Source organism: Ceratotherium simum, chromosome 9, assembly GCF_057802395.1.
Source record: "Ceratotherium simum simum isolate JZ-2026a chromosome 9, ASM5780239v1, whole genome shotgun sequence".
NCBI classification, from domain to species: Eukaryota; Metazoa; Chordata; class Mammalia; order Perissodactyla; family Rhinocerotidae; genus Ceratotherium; species Ceratotherium simum.
Genome location: NC_141908.1, coordinates 19,361,872 through 19,380,670, shown reverse-complemented (window position 1 = coordinate 19,380,670; position 18,799 = coordinate 19,361,872). Strand labels below are relative to the sequence as shown.

Below are 18,799 nucleotides of genomic sequence, written 5' to 3'. Positions count from 1 at the left end.
AATCCACTGCTTAAAGGTCTTTTATTGGCCTGAGGGATGGGGCTGGGCATCGGTCAGTGGGCACACACCCCCAGGCGCCGATCTAGGCTGCAGCCCCTGCTCAGAGCGGACAGAACCTCAGGCAATGTTTTCATTCTTAGGAGATACAAGCTCAAGTATTTAGGGTGAAATGAAATGATGTCTACAACTTTCAAGTGAATCAGCAAACAAAAGTGGTCATTATGCTATTCTTTCAACTTTTTGAGACTTCAAACCTTTCCAAATAAAAGGTTGGAATTGTTGGTAATACATATTACCTTTCCTAGATAATTCTGCCAATTTTTAAATATAATTATATAAACAAAATAATACATTTTAACTATAAGATACAGGTTTTCATGTGAATCACTTAAAGATTTATATTTTACACGTTTTATCTTTAAAAATAAAACACTGTATATATTCTAATTATTAAAAAGAAAAATTTAGATCTCACAATTACAAATCATCAATCTGTTTTTAAAAAAATCAAGTTTACTTCCTTGAGAAAACGCAGTTCAAGATAGAAAGTCTACATCCTTACTATGCACAAGATAGGATGAGTTTCTGAGCTGACATCAATTTGGTTTAGTCACCTTTTCCCTTAACAAATTACTTTTCCTTGAAGCTAGATGAGAAAACAGCCTAAGACTTACCATGGAGTAATTAGTTTTCCAAAAACCTGGTCTGTGGGAACAGATGTTATAGCCTGAGAGGACAGCTAGAATCTACATTTACTAATCCATCCTAACAAAATTTAAGGCTGAGTTTTTTTGTGTGTGTGTGAGGAAGATCAGCTCCGAGCTAACTAACATCCATGCCAATCTTCCTCTTTTTGCTGAGGACGACCGGCCCTGAGCTAACATCCGTGCCCATCTTTCTCCACTTTATGTGAGACGCCGCCACAGCATGGCCTGACAAGCAGTGCGTCGGTGCACACCTGGGATCTGAACCTGGGCCGCCAGCAGCAGAGCGCCCACACTTAAACACTACGCCACAGGGCCAGCCCAAGGCTGAGTTTTCAATTTGTATGAAACAGATTTTAAAATATCATCAAGGTTAGAGAAAAATGCATGAATTTTGCTTTACAGAGCTTGGTATCATGTAATTCTATAAATACCAGATTACACCACAGGAATTGATGGGTCCAACTTATCTGGGCTGAAAAAAGCAATGAAGCTCAGTTCTGTGAGACAAGGAAACTAGAGCACATTAGGCTTTCAGAGTCCAATAACCTTGCAGAGGATGAGTGAGTTGGAGGCATAAAAGCACCACAAAGTCTATGACAGGGATGGTGGGGATGAAGGCAACATTAAGGGTATAAAATATGAGCTAAGAGGACATCTGGGATAGGGATATTATACAGGTTAGTGTTTTAGTTATTGTCATTGTCAATGAGATTCCACAAAAGGAACAGAATTCCTAACTGGGTATAACTCAGACGAATAAAATGCAGGACTTCAGTCTGTGAATTAATTAGTATAGGACCTGGTCTTTTATTGGTTAGTTGAGTCTCATGAACTCAGCAACAATATGAAGTGCTTATACGATTTTAATTATATGACGTGGAATTTTCTTTTTCTTTTTTAAATTTATTTATTTCTCCCCCAAAGCCCTCCCCCAAAGCCCCAGTACATAGTTGTACGTCATAGCTGCACACCCTTCTAATTGCTGTATGTGGGACGCGGCCTCAGCATGGCCGGAGAAGCTGTGTGTCGGTGCACACCCGGGATCCGAACCCCGGCCGCCAACAGCGCAGCGCATGCACTTAACTGCTAAGCCACGGAGCCGGCCCGCGGCCTGGAATTTTCAAAAGCTGTCTGAGCAGCAAATAGTTACTTCCCAATAAAAGTTGTTTCACTATTACGAGTTTGTCAGCATTTCATCCAATTTCAATATTATTTCCTTTTTTAAAAGGCCCCAGCCCACATGTATTTCACATAACTGTCCTAATAGCATATGCTTTAAAAAAAATTGCATGTATGTATCTCCAAGAGCACTTTCAAGATTTTTTCAGTCTAAGGAATCTCAAACAACTATAGACCCACTCTGTCCTGATATGCTAATGATAAAAGTAATAATGCTCAATGAAGAAAATCTGGCAACTTTAGAACAAAGCAAAGAAAAAAAATCCCTAATTCCACTTTCATATATATTAGTATAAACATTTTGTTGTGTCTTCGAGTGTCTTTGACTCATAAATTATACTATATATAACACATACACACCAGTTTGTGTACATATAACTATTTTTTAATTAAAAATGGTATATTATATTCTATTTGCAGAACCATACAGGCAGACATGAGCAGACATTCCCTTACATAATAATGGAAGCTATTAAGAAACAACAGAAACTCCCCTTTCCCACTGCAATTAAACAGCGTCTGACTCCACTCCGCAATAAAGGGCTACCTGCCACGTTTCTTCTTCTCATTCTCCCCAAGTCTCCAAATTCTCTTCTGATTTTTGATTTTCATTTCACCCCAGGGTGGTGCAAGTAAGGGTGCATAGTGGTGGACTTTGTGTTAGCAAAACAGAAAGAAACAAAAGAGGATGCCCTGGGAACTTTGGTTTCCTGCTGTTCTTCCAGACATATCCCATTTCTCACCACTGTGAGAGAATCTATCCCACTTTTCACCTCAAGATCCTGGCCCTGCCCCAATTCCTATAAAGAACAATCAGGGGGCTGGCCCCACGGCGTAGCGGTTAAGTGCGCGCACTCCGCTGCTGGCGGCCCGGGGTTTGGATCCCAGGCGTGCACCAACGCGCTGCTTGTCGGGCTATGCTGTGGCGGTGTCCCATATAGTGGAGGAAGATGGGCACAGATGCTAGCCGAGGGCCAGTCTTCCTCAGCAAAAAGAGGAGGATTGGCATGGATGTTAGCTCAGGGCTGATCTTCCTCACAAAAAAAAAAAAGAACAATCAGAATCTAGGTTTTGCTGAAATTAAGCTGATTTTTATTGAGTCACGAGCAAACCCAAATACCCAATGTCTGCAATCATTTTGAATCTTGTTTCCTCACAGCATCTATGTGAACAAGAAAATGTCAAATCTCTCTAAGGAATTTTTCTTAACTTCCATACAACACTAAGTGGTTTTAAAGTCTGTACTAAAAAATATTCTTGCTTATCCATTTACCATTAATTCACATAAATAACTTTTAAGAATCATAGTATAAAAGACTATGACTTCACAACTACTATATCATTAAAAATACTAAACTAGATACCACAAAAATTCAGAAATTTGTATCTGATTATTAGACCAACTAATTACACATAACATTTAATATTAGACACCCACTTATGCAGAACTTAGACTCCATACATAGTTAATAAAATTAGGTGAAGTTCTTGCCCATCTGGAACTTATTATCCTATGGCATAGAGAGAGAAAAGCAGAAATGACAGATGGAAATACACATGTACCAAAATACCAGTGAAAAAGAGATTCTTAGAATGACCAGACCTAAAGCTGACAGATGACTTCAGAAATACAGAGGTTTACTTCTAGAAGATAATCTTTACGGATACAAATAAGTTGGTCAAGTAATAAAAAATTTCAACTCAGAATTCTGAAATTTCATTTGTGTAATTTTAGCTTTTATTCAAATTAATGAAATAACTGAAAACCACTGTCTTTTTAACAAAATATTATTTGCAAAAAAAGAGCAAACCTTTCCACTCTGACAGTGAGGTCCTCTGCAGGTTTCTGATTTGAACATCCACTAGGCTCCTGAGATGGAGTAGCAAGGCCTGAATTTTCTCCTCCTTAATTATAAAATAAAAAGAAATAAGAAGAAGATTGCATTTAATGTTAATTTTTAAAAGGTATAATCTTTTGGGTTACAATATTTGTTAATAATCTTGTTTCTTAAACACTACATCTTTTCCCTAAGAATGGAGCAGGAGATAAGAAATGAGCTATTACTAATTCTAAAGTTTGGATCTGGATACAACAGTATATAAATGGGAGATAAGGCAGTTACCCAGTTGAGGGCCATCAAAGGTAAAACGTGAAGAAATATGAATCTGGCAGGACGGGATATTACAAAAGTAGAGTAAGCATGCCTGGACATGGTAGGCTTCACTCTAGAGCAGCACTGCCCAGTTATCTATGCTGTCCAATACAGTAGCCATTAGTCACATGTGGCTACTGAGCATTTGAAATAAGACTAGGGCAGGTGAGGGACTAAATTTTTAATTGTATTTAATTTTAATTGAAATATCCAAATGTAGCTGTGGCTATGCTATTTGACAGTGAAGCTCTAGAGGCCAAGTCTGATCCTGGGTATTGCTCTAGACTTATGCGGGCCCAAAGGATCTGCTTCTGCAGACCAGAGTGATTCCTTAGAGAAGCTTTTTGTATCTACGCTAGTATTCTTTTAAGAATTTGCTGAAGGATAGAATTTTGTCCTGGTCTATTGTAGAGGATGGCTATGGTCTGGTACTTCCTTTCAGGACCTCTGCCATTTCCTTCCTTAGCACTCACCACCAACTTGATTCTTCTTTACATTTTTGATCTAGGAAAGAGCAAGGACTATGGAGCAACAAATCTGGGTTCCAGTCCTGTGCTGTTACATCAGTAAATTACTTAATCTCTCTGTGCCTCATCTGTAAAATGGGGATGGTAACCTCACAGAGTTGTTATGAGAAATATGTGTTAATAAAAGCGAAATGCTTAGACTTTTACTAAGACTGGCTCATAGTTAATGCTTTAGTTAGTATAGCAGTAGTGGAAATACTAGAATTACTAAGTAGAGCCAATGGTGCACATTTCTTCCTGCCTCTGCGTTCAGTGGCATCACCTAGGTAGCTTGAAATTATCCATAGTCATAGTAGGAGTATTTACACCTTAGAAATTAGCAAACACTATAAAAAAGGGCTTTTTTACCCCCCAGAGAGCCTTTTATTAAATATTTACCAGCACACCACAGAACGCAACCCTTGGATAAGTAGTAACCACTAACAGCCAGTGTGTGTGTTCAGTAGGAAATTAATCACTTTTCTTTAATAAATATAATGAATGTCAAAAACATTCATATCTTGGTATCAGCAAAAAATTTAACACAACTTTTGAAGATAACTTGTAGACAAGCTTAAAAAAAGTGCTGTAAAACAATAAAGTTAGGTGGATCTGTGGCTCATAAACAAAGAAAAATGGATAGATGTCACATAGAGGAAGATTTCCAATGGTATGTCACAGAGTTCTCTGCCTTCACCATTTTACGAATGACTTGAAAATGCAGAATACACATGTATAACTTTATGGGTGAAATAGCTTATTAGCAGTCATATTTAACCACTAATTACTGAATGAAAAGTTCTGGATTGAAAAAAAAACTCTATAAGCTAAAACAACTGATAAAAATCCAAACATAATGAAAATTTATTAGGGGAAGTTCTGTCTTGAGATTTTTTTTTTTTTTTAATATTTATTTATTTAGTGTGTGTGTGTGTGTGTGTGTGAGAGAGGAAGATCAGTCCTGAGCTAACATTCATGCCGATCCTCCTCTTTTTGCTGAGGAAGACTGGCCCTGAGCTAACACTCGTGCCCATCTTCCTCCACTTTACATGGGATGCCACCACAGCATGGCCTGATGAGCGGTGCGTCAGTGTGCGCCCGGGATCCAAACCCGGGCCGCCAGCAGCAGAGCGTGCACGCACTTAACCGCTACACCTCGGGGCCGGCCCCTGTCTTCAGATTTAAAAAGACAACTGGATTATCAAGCATAACCTATCTCCTGATGAAAATACACAGCATCACCTATAAAGTAGTCTTGTCAAAAAAGAATAAAGAATGAACCTGAATCTGATTAAACTTGTAGCTTTAACTACCAATTTAGAGGAATATTTACACAATACCATGAAATTTAGAGGAATATTTACACAATACCATGAGAATGAAGCAAAATCCACTGTGGGAAACTACAGGAAAGACCACCAGTGAGAGTGGGTATCTATATATTAAATGAAAAATAAAAGACTCATCAACCGTAACAATATATTGAATTCCAATTCAAACAAACTGAAAAATTTAGTGTAAATACTGCCTAGATAATTGAGGATAAAAAGGAATTACTGTTAAACTTTCTAGGTTCCACAGGAATAATAGTATTGTGATTATTTTTTAAAGTTCTTATCTTTTAACCTTTATTTATTTTTTTCTCCCCAAAGCCCCAGCGCACAGTTGTATATCCTAGTTCTAAGTCCTTCTAGTTCTACTATGTGAGCCGCCACCACAGCATGGCAACTGACAGGTGGTATAGTTTCGTGACTAGGAAACGAACCCAGGCCGTCAAAGCGGGAGCGCTGAACTTCAACCACTAGACTACGAAGGCTGGCTCAGTTCTTATCTTTTAGATACTAACATTTTCAAAGATGAAATGATACAAAGCCTAAGATTTATTCTAAATAATAAGTGGCAGGAGAAGAAGAGTAGGGGGCACAGATGAAACGACAGGGGCCATGAGTTAATAATAGTTGAAGATAGGCAATGGGTTCCTGGGATTTCTTATACTATTTTCTCTACTTCCGTATATGTTTAAAATTTTCCAAAATGAAGTTTAAAAAAAAGCCACCAAAAACTGAGATTAGAGCTGGTACTCACCTCAGGTAAGACACAGTTGACAGTCTGAATCTAACCAAGTTAATTACCAACTAAAACATCAACGATCTTTGCAGGAATCCAACAGAATCCAGAGTATCTACAACAATGTACAAGACACAATCCAAAATTTCTTACCGATGATCCAACAGGAAAATGTGACCCGTTCTCAAGGGAAAAGACAATCAACAAAGGTCAACCCTGAGATGAGCTAGGTACTGGCATTATCAGCCAAGGACTCTAAAGCAACCATTATAACTCAATAAAGTAATGAAAAATCTGCTTGAAATGAATTAAAAGATAATATTAAAGGAATAAAATGTCGATGAAGGGTACTCAGGAATTCCATAAAATTTTTTTCATTTCTTGTGAGTCAAACTATTTCAAAATAAATAGAAGGTGGCAGAGGAAAAGGAGAAAGGAAGGGGCTGGCCCCGTGGCATAGTGGTTAAGAGCACGCGCTCCACTGCTGGCAGCCCGGGTTCGGATCCTGGGCGCGCACCGAGGCACCGCTTGTCAGGCCATGCTGTGGCGGCATCCCATATAAAGTACAGGAAGATGGGCACGGATGTTAGCCCAGGGCCAGTCTTCCTCAGCAAAAAGAAGAGGATCGGCATGGATGTTAGCTCAGGGCTGATCTTCCTCACACACACACACACAAAAAAAAAAAAAAAAGGAGAAAGGAAGAAGAAGAAATAGAAACTCCAGGACCAGAAAATGTATTACCTGCAAAATGGTACAGCCACTTTGGAAGACAGTTTGGTGGTTTCTCATAAAACTAAACATACTCTTACCATATGATCCAGCAATCACACTCCTTGGTATTTACCCAAAGGAACTGAAAACATGTCCACACAGAAACCTGCCCATGGATGTTTACAGCAGCTTTATTCATAACTGCTAAAACTTGGAAGCAACCACGATGCCCTTCAGTAGGTGAATGGATTAATAAACTGTGGTACACCTAAACAATGGACTATTATTCAGCACTAAAAAGAAATGAGGGGCTGGCCCCATGGCGTAGCGGTTAAGTGCTCATGCTCCACTGCTGGCGGCCCGGGTTCAGATCCCGGGCACACACCAACACACCGCTTGTCAGGCCATGCTGTGGCAGCATCCCACATAAAGTGGAGAAAGATTGGCATGGATGTTAGCTCAGGGCCAGTCTTCCTCAGCAAAAACAGGAGGATTGGCATGGATGTTAGCTCAGGGCTGATCTTCCTCACAAAAAAATAAATAAATAAAAAATAAAAAATAAAAAGAAATGAACTATCAAGCCATGAAAAGACATGGAGGAACCTTAACTGTATATTACTAAGTGAAAGAAGCCAATGCGAAAAGGCTACAGACTATATGATTCCAATTATATGACATTCTAGAAAAGGAAAAACTATAGAGACAGTAAAAATATCAGTGGGGATGAATAGGTGGAGCACACAGGACTTCTAGGGCAGTGAAAATACTCAGTATGACACTATAATGATGGAGACATGTCATTATACATTTGTCCAAACTTACAGAATGTACAACACCAAGAGTGAACTGTCATGTAAACTATAAAGATTTTATTTATTTATTTATTTTTCCCCAAAGCCCCAGTAGATAGTTGCATGTCGCAGCTGCACATCCTTCTAGTTGCTGTATGTGGGACGCGGCCTCAGCATGGCCGGAGAAGCAGTGCGTCGGTGCGCGCCCGGGATCCGAACCCGGGCCGCCAGCAGCGGAGCGCGCGCACTTAACCGCTAAGCCACGGGGCCGGCCCTGTCATGTAAACTATAGACTTTGCCTGATTATGATGTGTCAGTGTAGGTTCACTAGTTGTAAAAAACGTACCACTCTAGTGGAGGATACTAATAATAGAGGAGACTATACATGTGTGGGGGCAGCGGTATATAGGAAATCTGTACCTTCTTAATTTTGCCGTGAACCTAAAACTACTCTAAAAAAAAGTCTATTAACAGTGGAAAAAAAAATGTATTACCTAATTTTATCTAAAGAAAAATTCACTAGATGAGCTTGAATAGAGATAAAGATAAAGACAGTCAGTGAATTTACAGATCAACAAGATTATCCAGGGCCGGCCCCGGGAGTTAGCGGTTAAGTGCGCGCGCTCCGCTGCTGGCAGCCCGGGTTCAGATCCCAGGCGTGCACCGACACACTGCTTCTACGGCCATGCTGAGGCCGTGTCCCACATACAGTAACTAGAAGGATGTGCAGCTATGACATACAACTATCTACTGGGGCTTTGGGGGAAAAAATAAATAAATAAAAATTTAAAAAAAAAGAATTCTCTAACAAGATTATCCAATCTGAAGAGAGAGAAAAAAAGACTGAAAGAAGTCAACCTGGGGCCAGCCCGGTGGTGTAGTGGTTAAGTTCACGCATTCAGCTTCAGCGGCCCAGCGTTCGCCAGTTCGGATCCTGGGCGTGGACCTACTCACCACTCATCAAACCATGCTGAAGCGGCGTCCCACAAAGAAGAACCAGAAGGACAAACAACTAGGATATGCAACTATGTACTAGAGCTTTGGGGAAAAAAAGAAAAAGAGCAAGACTGGCAACAGATGTTAGCTCAGCACCAATCTTCCTCAAAAAAAAAAAAAAAAGAAGAAGAAGAAGTGAACCTGTGGGATAATATCAAGAAGCCTAGGGGCCGCCTCATGGGGTAGTGGTTAAGTGTGCATGCTCTGCTGCTGGCAGCCCGGGTTCGGATCCCGGGGGCGCACCGAGGCACCGCTTGTCAGGCCATGCTGTGGCAGCGTCCCATACAAAGTGGAGGAAGATGGACACAGATGTTAGCCCAGGGTCAGTCTTCCTCAGCAAAAAGAGCAGGATTGGCATAGATGTTAGCTCAGGGCTGATCTTCCTCACAAAAAAAAAAAAAAAAGAAGCCTAATATACATGTAATTATCTCCAGCAAGATAGGAGAAAAAGGAACAGAAAAACATTTGAAGAAATAATGGCCCAAAATTTAGTGAAAGTCATACATTTACAGATTTAAGCTCAGCAAACCCCAAACAGGATACATACAAAGAATAACACATCTAGGCATATCACAAATTGCTGAAAACCAAAGAAAGTGAAAATCCCAAAAGCAGCCTGAGAAAAACAACACATTCCATACATAGGTTAACAATTTTCTAATATCAGAGACTTCTCATCAGAAAACTAGGGAGACCAGAAGACAGTGGAACATCTTTAAAATGCTGAAAAAAATAACTGTAAACCCCAAATTTTATATCCAGTAAAAATATCCTTCCAGAATGAAGATAAAACAAAGACATTTTCAGATAAAAGACAGCTAAGAGAAATATTTTGCAAACAGACCTGAACAATAAGAAATGCTAAAGGCAATTTTTCTGGCTGAAAAGAAATGATACCAGAGGGAAACACATATATTCAAAAGGTACTGAAGAATTTTGGAAATAACTATCCAGATAAATGTAAAAGATAACTAACTATTCTGCTGTATACCTAAATGGATTACATTCATAACAGCGTCCCCCAGTTTCACATGCATCCAGAATTTGAGTGATCGGCAGATGTAAGACCTCAAAATGAGACTACTGAGAGGGGACCTGATAATTGTTCTTCAAATATTCAAAACCTGTTATGTGTAACTTTGTAAGTAGCACTAACGTTAACGGAAAATTATACTGCATCAAATTTCAGCTCAACGTAAGGAAGAATTTTTCTAAAAACTATGGCTTCAACAACAGAATAGGCTTCCTAGCAAGGTAATGAGTTCCTTTCATTAAATGCATTCAAATAGAGGCTTGAGGATTATCTATTTGGGATGCTAGAATAGGATCATCTTTTAAGATACTAGTACTCTAACTTCTTGATTTATCTAACTCTACATTGCCTAATACAAAGCTATATTACACCAAACAACTCTGATGTGATCCCTACTACACAGCATAAAATCTCTCTCTTGCCTTTTCTATCAACCCCTCTGCAGTCACACTTCTTATTTCTACAAGCTCTATTTTACAACTATCTTTTAATTCTAATTAAAAAAATGCAAATACTATTCTTTTAAATGTGTATAATATTTTATAGGTTATAAAAACAATTCCAAACACATTAGTTCATTTGGATCTTTCAAAATCCCCTGGCTAGGAAGACATTTATAAAACTGCTAAGTGTTGTTATAATGACAGCCCCTGAACCACAGCACAGTAGCAGAAATTACAAAGCAACTGTTCCGGATTGTTGCCTATTTGAAGTCCGAAGGGCATATTCACTGACTTTATCCTCTTCTGCCACTAAACGACAAACACATGTATTTAAGACAACCTTTAAATTTTAAGTTAAATGAATGTGAGGGGGAAAAAAATACAATATTCTTATTTTTAAGGATATTAATCCATGGCCTTTAAAATGAAGTGAAGGAGTACTTCTACTACCCAAAAGAGTACACCAAAAATTACCTGTTGCAGAATCTGACTTTGTGTCAGGAGAAGTGGGTGGTGTCTCACAAAGCTCTACATTTCCAGACTGAGAGTTTTCAGAAGTGTTGTTAGGTTCAAATGAGGTGGATGGAGTAGAGACTGAACTTTCTGACTGGCTGCCATTTGCCACTGATGTTTCACCTTTTAATGAGTGCATCTAGGGAGAAAACACATTGGAATTTAATTGACAGATAAGAATCTAAATTAACCATGGCAGATAAGACCAAAATGTGAGGAAGTCAATTTATACTCTACAGGAGGGAGAAGAACTAAACTAAGTAAATGAATCTACAATGTATAATCCTAAACATGACATAATCACACTATGGAAGCCAACTGTAAGATGACAAGAGCATAAAAAGATTTTTAAAGCACTCTGTTGATTTTCCTTCAAATTAGAATTCAAGGAAAAAATTACAAGCTATATTAGCCATTCTCCCAAAATGGATGCAAATGAAAACATGTCAAGCAATATACTGTTAGGGGATCTTAATGTGACATCAACTCTCTCTTGCAACAAAGTAATAGTGATGTGCACTACGTGGTCGGATGAGGGAGGAAAACAGAAGGGAGAACAAGAAGTCACTTAAGTATTAGGTATAGGCACCTTTAACTTCATAACGCTATTTTCAAAACCAGTCCAGAAGACAGTATTTACTACCTTTTAAGTTTAATGGCATGGCAAGTTCCTGAATATACAGGGCAGCTCCAAAAATATTCCAATGTTAAGTTCCTGAATATCAGTTTCCCATGTTTATACAAAGAACAATTCTGTTCCTTCTCACCTGCTGCACTTTGCGAATTCTGGTAACAAGTTCATCTGCAGAAACACTTCCTGCTATTACTTCCAAGGGAATTCCACTGTCTCCAATAAAGAAACTGGATGGAACACATACTACAGGATCTGTACAGTTTAATTAAGTCTAACAATTTATGGGAAACAAGGGAATAATTGTATGAAACACTACTGATAACAAAGCAAATCATCTTTGTGAATTTCACAATATAATTAGCTAACATGTTTACAAAATAATTTCTACTACCATGTCATTATGACTGTAGTGCATGTCATATGCACTACATGTGGACTTATGATTTATTTGCACTGCATATTTGAGTGGAGAACATTCACTACATTCCCCTCTCTGATAACTTACATCTACCTTGCTTTTGCCAGCTACTTCTAACATTCCCAAACTGCTCCATGTTGCTTTCCAGATATTCCCAACAAAAAGACTCCCTATCATCCTATTTGCTAAGTCTATTATCTCAAAGGACACAGTAATATAAAGTTCCCATAAACAAGAATGCATGAGTTCCTAAATAAAAATGAATAATTTGTAAATGTCATGAATTAACCAAAAGAAAGGCAAATCCTCAAGCAATATATATATATAAAACCAATTTTTCATTGAAAGGATACAGATTTGTGAAAACTGTAGGCAGGCTTCACTGTAAAACAAAATCAAACAGAAAATCACTAGATGAATGCAAGTGTTTCCCAAACACTGGGTTTTTATAAAAATTTACCGTACCAATGACAAGTATTTTTCTGAAACTACTAGTTCCTTTCACAGCCATTAGCTAGAAGAAGAAAAATGTAATTCTTATTTCACAGACCTTTTTTGGTTTGTTTTATAATTTTCAGATTAAAGAGCCACTTGCTCTGGCAACCACACAAAGCAGTAACTGGATCTGGCAGCTAAATATCAAGTTAGTATCTGCCATGTTGTTTCCTCAGCAGCAAGTACAGCTGAACACAATATCTTAACTTGTAACAAGAAGATATTAATGCCCATGGCTTACTTGTGCAAGTGATAATACAATACTTTATAATAACAAAGGACTCAAAACAATCTAAATATCCACCAATAAAAACTGATTAATTACGCAATCATAAAAAGGAAAAAGGTACAAAAAAGTACGCCAAAACGCTACCATTTTCATAAAAAAGGGGAGGAAAACAAATACAAGTATATTTTCTTGATTTGGTTGTCTCCAGAGAAGGGAACAGGGTGGTTAGGGACAGGAATGGGAGAGAGACTTTATACTATAATGCGCGTAGATGAGCAATTCCAAGAATCAAAGTAATGCTTCCAAAAACCAGAAATTTGTCTTTTTCTGAATACAAAGCATGATTATCATAAAAATGTCTGAAAATATAATAGGAAAGTATAAAGAAAAAAATTACCAAGAATCCTACCTTCTCAGAAATAATCTGTCAACTTCTGATGCATTTCCTACCAACTTATTTTCAATGCAGGCTATTCTCCGTAAGTAAGTATACACTAAAATGTTCCTAGAATGTTACGTACGTACTGTATAATAAATAAAATTTACTTTTCATAATTTAAAAGACACTAGGTTTATTAGTAAGCTGTCCATAATGAAACAAATATCAGCCATCACTATACACAGGTATCCTTGCATCCACTAATAGAAATTTTTCTTTTTAAAAATGCTAGATAAATTAGTCTGTATATAATCTCAAGAATTCTGAAATTCTCATTTCTTCCACATCCCCAATAAACCTCTACATTCCTCCTGCCATTAATGATGCTAAAATACAATGGACAATATAAATCATATATGTTAAAATGATAGATTGTTTTTTAAAAAACTATTACAGATCAATAAACATATAGTTCAGTAACTGTTGTTGTGAGGCAGACTGTACTATGATTTGCTTTACGTTTTGTTACTACTGAAAATTTTTAAATAAAAAGTTTACAAACTTACAGGTAAATTTCTGAATATTTTAATCTTGACAGTAATTTTCAAACATTATTCATTGATATTATTAATATCAAAAGGACAGGAATACCACAATGCAATTGCTAATGGATTAATGTTTCTAGGCATTGATCATTGATGGCTGCTGCTAACATCATAAAGAGAAACAACAGGGCACCATGTGCCTTCTATCAGAAGAATGGAAGACATACCACCATCTATGAAGTAGTCTTGAGGGGGGAAAATTATCTAACTTGAATGCAACAGAAAATAAAGGACAGAGGAACAAACTAAATGACTCCAACAGGGCTGCAATCAACAAAACCCATGCTGTAGGAAACTACAGAATAAATGACCTTGTTTCTTTAAAAAATAAATTACAAAGAAAAAGACAGAGATACAGAGGGGAAGCCTACAGACTAAAAGAACCTAGAGAGAGATCAACGTATCACAATATGTGGACGTTGATGGATCCTGAACCAAACAAACTGTAATAAATTAAATAATAAAACTACGACTTTGATACTTGAAAATGTGAACACTGGGTGGATATTTAATATCTAGGAATTATCATTAATTTGTGAAGTATTACAGTTATGTTAAAAAATTATTTATAGATGAAGTGGTATGATGACTGAGATTTGTTTCAAAATTATATGTGATGAGTGGAAACGGGTGGGGGTATAGATGAAACAAGACTGACCATGAGTTGATAATTATCAAAGTAGTTGAAAAGCACTTGGGGGTTCATTATTCAGTTACTTTTGTATATGTTCGAAATTTTCTATATTAAAAAAATTTTTTAAAAGAGGAGAGGAGAGATGGATTAAAAAATAAAACATACTTGTGGATATCAGGTACTATGAGGGACTTATAAGTGTCCTTACGCCCAGTCAATTAAATGGCTCCTTTCCAAAAAAATAGAATCCAAAACAGTGGTCAATCTTTCAGAGATATTCAATATATGATTTACAGTTACTTCTAGGTTCTTAGAAGCTGAGGGTCATAGTTCTTTTGCATTCCTAGCGCATGTCACATAGCTGCTTGGCAGAGTGGCATTATATCTTTGGCATTATATCTTTTCAGCAAGATATAATGATCAATTTGGAAAATGGTAATCAAAACTTAAGTCCCCAATATGCCTTAGACAAAAATCAACATTCTTATAGCCTAAGAGTATCACCATAAATCACAACCAAAGACTATGGTTATAATATTTTTAAAAAATGAAAGATTAAAACATAAGCAAACCTTTTGGTATCAATTTTAATAGCAACAAAACTGTTTGAAGACGCTTCTGTCACTTTCTCATCTTCCCAACTTGCAGCCATCTGTGTTGACTGCTCATCATCACCTATAAAACATTTCAAAGATTCTTATAAGGCCAGTATCTGCTAATTCTTTCCCCTGAAAATCTGGAACTTCAAACAAAATATAATCCCACAAATACTATTTTCTACCAAATTTGAAAACTGAATTTCTCCATAAAATGAAAAGTGTGACTATATGCATTAACATAATAAAAAGCAATGAAAAACAAAATACTGCCATTTAGATTATATAAAGTATTTTCTAAAAGACATCCAAATTATGATGCAAACAGAATCACAATAATTAGAAGTCATGGGTAGAAACATACAGTGACTATTTTGACTTTTGTACATATAGTTTTAGAAAATAAATGTACAGTACTCTTCCTTTATGTAGCACCCTTCTGTTGAGTTCAATGACCTCCACACGAATTCTGCCAAGATAGAGACTGGCAGGTGCAACTCTGTTTGCAGTTCTGACTTGCCTTTTATTATAGTTAGGCTAACTATAAAAGTTATGCTGATCCAAAACTAATCTATGGTGATAGAATTCAGCGTAGTGGCTACCTTGGTGGAAGTGCTACTGACTGGGAAACAGCATGAAGGAGCCTTCGGGGATGCTAGAAATGTTTATATCTTTTCTGGGTGACAGTTACACAGGTGTACTCATATATAAAAATTCACTGAGCTGTTCACTTCATATATTTCACTTAACAGACTGTATGTCATACCTCAATGACAAATTATTTTAAAAGTGATACCTATCAAGAGATGTTTCCATTTTAGACCTGTAACATCTAGACTTTGGCATAACCATTTATTGGTGGGCAGAGGGAAACACCCGATTAAGTCATTGAAAAACATTTCTGAGGTTAGCAGAGCTAAGTGCTTTCTCAGTGCTTTTGCTTTTTTTGTGAGGAAGATCAGCCCTGAGCTAACATCCATGACAATCCTCCTCTTTTTTCTTTTTCCTTTTTTTTTTTTTTTTTTGGCTGAGGAAGACTGGTCCTGGGCTAACATCCGTGCCCATCTTCCTCTACTTTATATGGCACACCACCATAGCATGGCTTGACAAGCAGTGCGTCAGTGCACGCCCCGGATCTGAACCTGGGCCGCCAGCAGCGGAGCACGCACACTTAACCACTACGCCACGGGGCCGGCCCCTAAGTGCTTTCTCAAAGGTGAGCAACCTTTGCCAATTTCTGGATAAAAAAGTTTTCAAGTCACATTTTTCGTTATACAAAAATGAGATCATTCTATACCTACTCTTTTGTAAGGTGCTTTCTTGCTATGTGCGCAGCCCTTCCCCAATTTAATCCTCCCTTCACTTTCCCCATCTCAGTTATCTGTTTATGGGAACTCCATCCTTTCAGTTCCCAGGCCAAAAACTTTAGTTATCCTTGACTTCAGCTGACTCTAACTCCAAAATATATCCAGAATTTAACTATTTCTTACCACTTTCACTGCTACCACCCTGACTTAAGCTACCACATCTCACCTAGATAATTACAATAGGCACCTAACTGGTCTCCCTGCTCAGCCTATTCTTAACACAGCAACTTTCTTTAAAAAGTCAAATCACATCAACCCTCAGCTCAAAATCCTACAATGGCTCCCGACTTCCCTCAAAGTAAAAGCCAAAGTCCTTACAAATGGCCTCAGGTCTTCAGTTACCTCTGAGCTTATTTCCTCTTACTTTCTTGCTATTCCTTTCCTTTCCATTGCTCAAATACAAAAGACACTCTCGCTTTAAGGTCTATCTACTAGTTGTTTCCTCTGCCTGGAATGTTCTTCCCTCAGATATCTACATGGTTAACTCTCAACTCCCTTAAGTCTTTTTTTTTTTTTTTCCCCCAAAGCGCCAGTAGATAGTTGCATGTCATAGTTGCACGTCATAGTTGCACATCCTTCTAGTTGCTGTATGTGGGACGCAGCCTCAGCATGGCCGGACAGGCGGTGGGTCCGTGCGCGCCCGGGATCCGAACCCGGGCCACCAGCAGCGGAGCACAGGCACTTAACAGCTAAGCCACGGGGCCGGCCCATCAACTCCCTTAAGTCTTTACTCAAATATTATCTTCTCAATAAAGCCTTCCCTAATCACCACTTTAAAATTACACCCTTCAGATATTCCCAAGGCTCCCTTATTTCCCTGCTCTTTTGTTTTTCTGTAATACTTATCGCCTTCTAATAGACTATGTGTTTTACTCATTATGTTTACTGTTTACTGTTAGTCTCCCTCCACTAGAATGCAGGCTTCATGAGGGCAAGGGTTGTTTTCCTTTTTATTTATTAATATAACTCAAATGCCTACAACAGAACGTGGCACACAGTAGGTACCTGGCATATAGCAGGCTCTCAGTAAGCATTTTGTAGAATGAATAGCTAAATTTCTGGTATAGTAAGTATCTTGACACGCCTACAGTACTCGACTAATGCTGCACATTCGAGTATATTTTCTGTGAGATGAGACCCAGGAATACCAGGAATAGGGGCTTGAGAAATCTGGCCACGTAGAAGTAAATGGGACTAGAATGCATCCACAGACCAAGAGCAAAAATAATGCTCATTAGCAGACTCCCAGATGTTGAAGAAGCAGATGGGGAAAACTATCCTTTGCAGTGAGATCATTCTGAGCATGTCTTCAGACACTATGGGGTGAGGAGAGATGTAAAATTCCAAATAAATGACCAGATTATCAACCGAGAAAACAACTATATGGGAACATTCTTACTACAAACACCTCTTAGAGAAGGCTGTGAGGCATGAGGGATCCATTTTATTCCTTCTTTCTTTCACATGTTCACTATTTTATTCCATATTTACTTTTTTTTTTTTTTTGAGGAAGATCGGCCCTGAACTAACATCCATGACAGTCCTCCTCTTTTTGCTGAGGAAGACTGGCCCTGGGCTAACATCCATGCCCATCTTCCTCCACTCTATATGGGACGCCGCCACAGCATGGCTTAACAAGCGGTGTGTCGGCGTGCGCCCAGGATCCAAACCTGCGAACCCTGGGCCGCCTCAGCAGAGCGCGTGTACCTAACCACATGCGCCACCGGGCCGGCCCTCCATATTTACTTTTGATAGGCACTGGGCTATAAACTACAGTCGTCCCTCAAAATCCACAGGGGGACTGGTTCCAGGAACCCCTACAGATACCAAAATCCGTAAATGTTCAAGTCGCTTATATAAAATGATGTAGTACAATGAATACAGTTCCATCTAGTCCCATCCGTTGCCTACCCCCTGCCACATCCACGAGTTTTGCATCTATGGATACGGAGAGCTGACTGTAAATAGAAAACAAATGAGACACTGTCTGCCCTGAGTGGAACTTAAAATCTAATGGTACAAAAAATGTACTCATTTAGTAAACAACTGTAAATAATTACAGTAATAAATGCTGTAAAAAAAAGAACAGAGCTATGAGAGAAAATAACGAGACCTCTTTAGATTGGTCAGGGAAGCCCTCTCTGAGGTGACATTTAAGGTAAGACAAAGGATGAAAGAGCTGAGCCATGCCAAGAGCCAGAAAAGTCCACTAAGCAGAAGGAATTTATGTGTAGGCAAAGGCCTGTGTGATTGGGAGTGTCATGAACAACAGGGGGTACGAGAGAAGATGAGACTGAAGAGTTGAGTCAAAAATGACACCCACACTTAGGGTTTATCCAACCG

At 38.3% G+C, this 18,799-nt stretch overlaps 1 protein-coding gene across 2 annotated transcripts in view; it reads right to left on the bottom strand.

The window, feature by feature from the left end:
- The window catches only part of UBXN4 (UBX domain protein 4), a 36,367-nt gene that overhangs the window by 13,785 nt on the left and 3,783 nt on the right, over positions 1-18,799 (bottom strand). For both annotated transcript variants that reach the window (XM_004423866.2, XM_087435108.1), the window contains exons 2-6: positions 15,066-15,168; positions 12,505-12,533; positions 11,867-11,985; positions 11,061-11,238; positions 3,698-3,791 (exon numbers count right to left, since the gene is read on the bottom strand). In XM_004423866.2, coding sequence (XP_004423923.1) covers positions 3,698-3,791; positions 11,061-11,238; positions 11,867-11,985; positions 12,505-12,533; positions 15,066-15,168 — 523 coding nt within the window. The remainder of the gene's footprint in view (positions 1-3,697; positions 3,792-11,060; positions 11,239-11,866; positions 11,986-12,504; positions 12,534-15,065; positions 15,169-18,799) is intronic.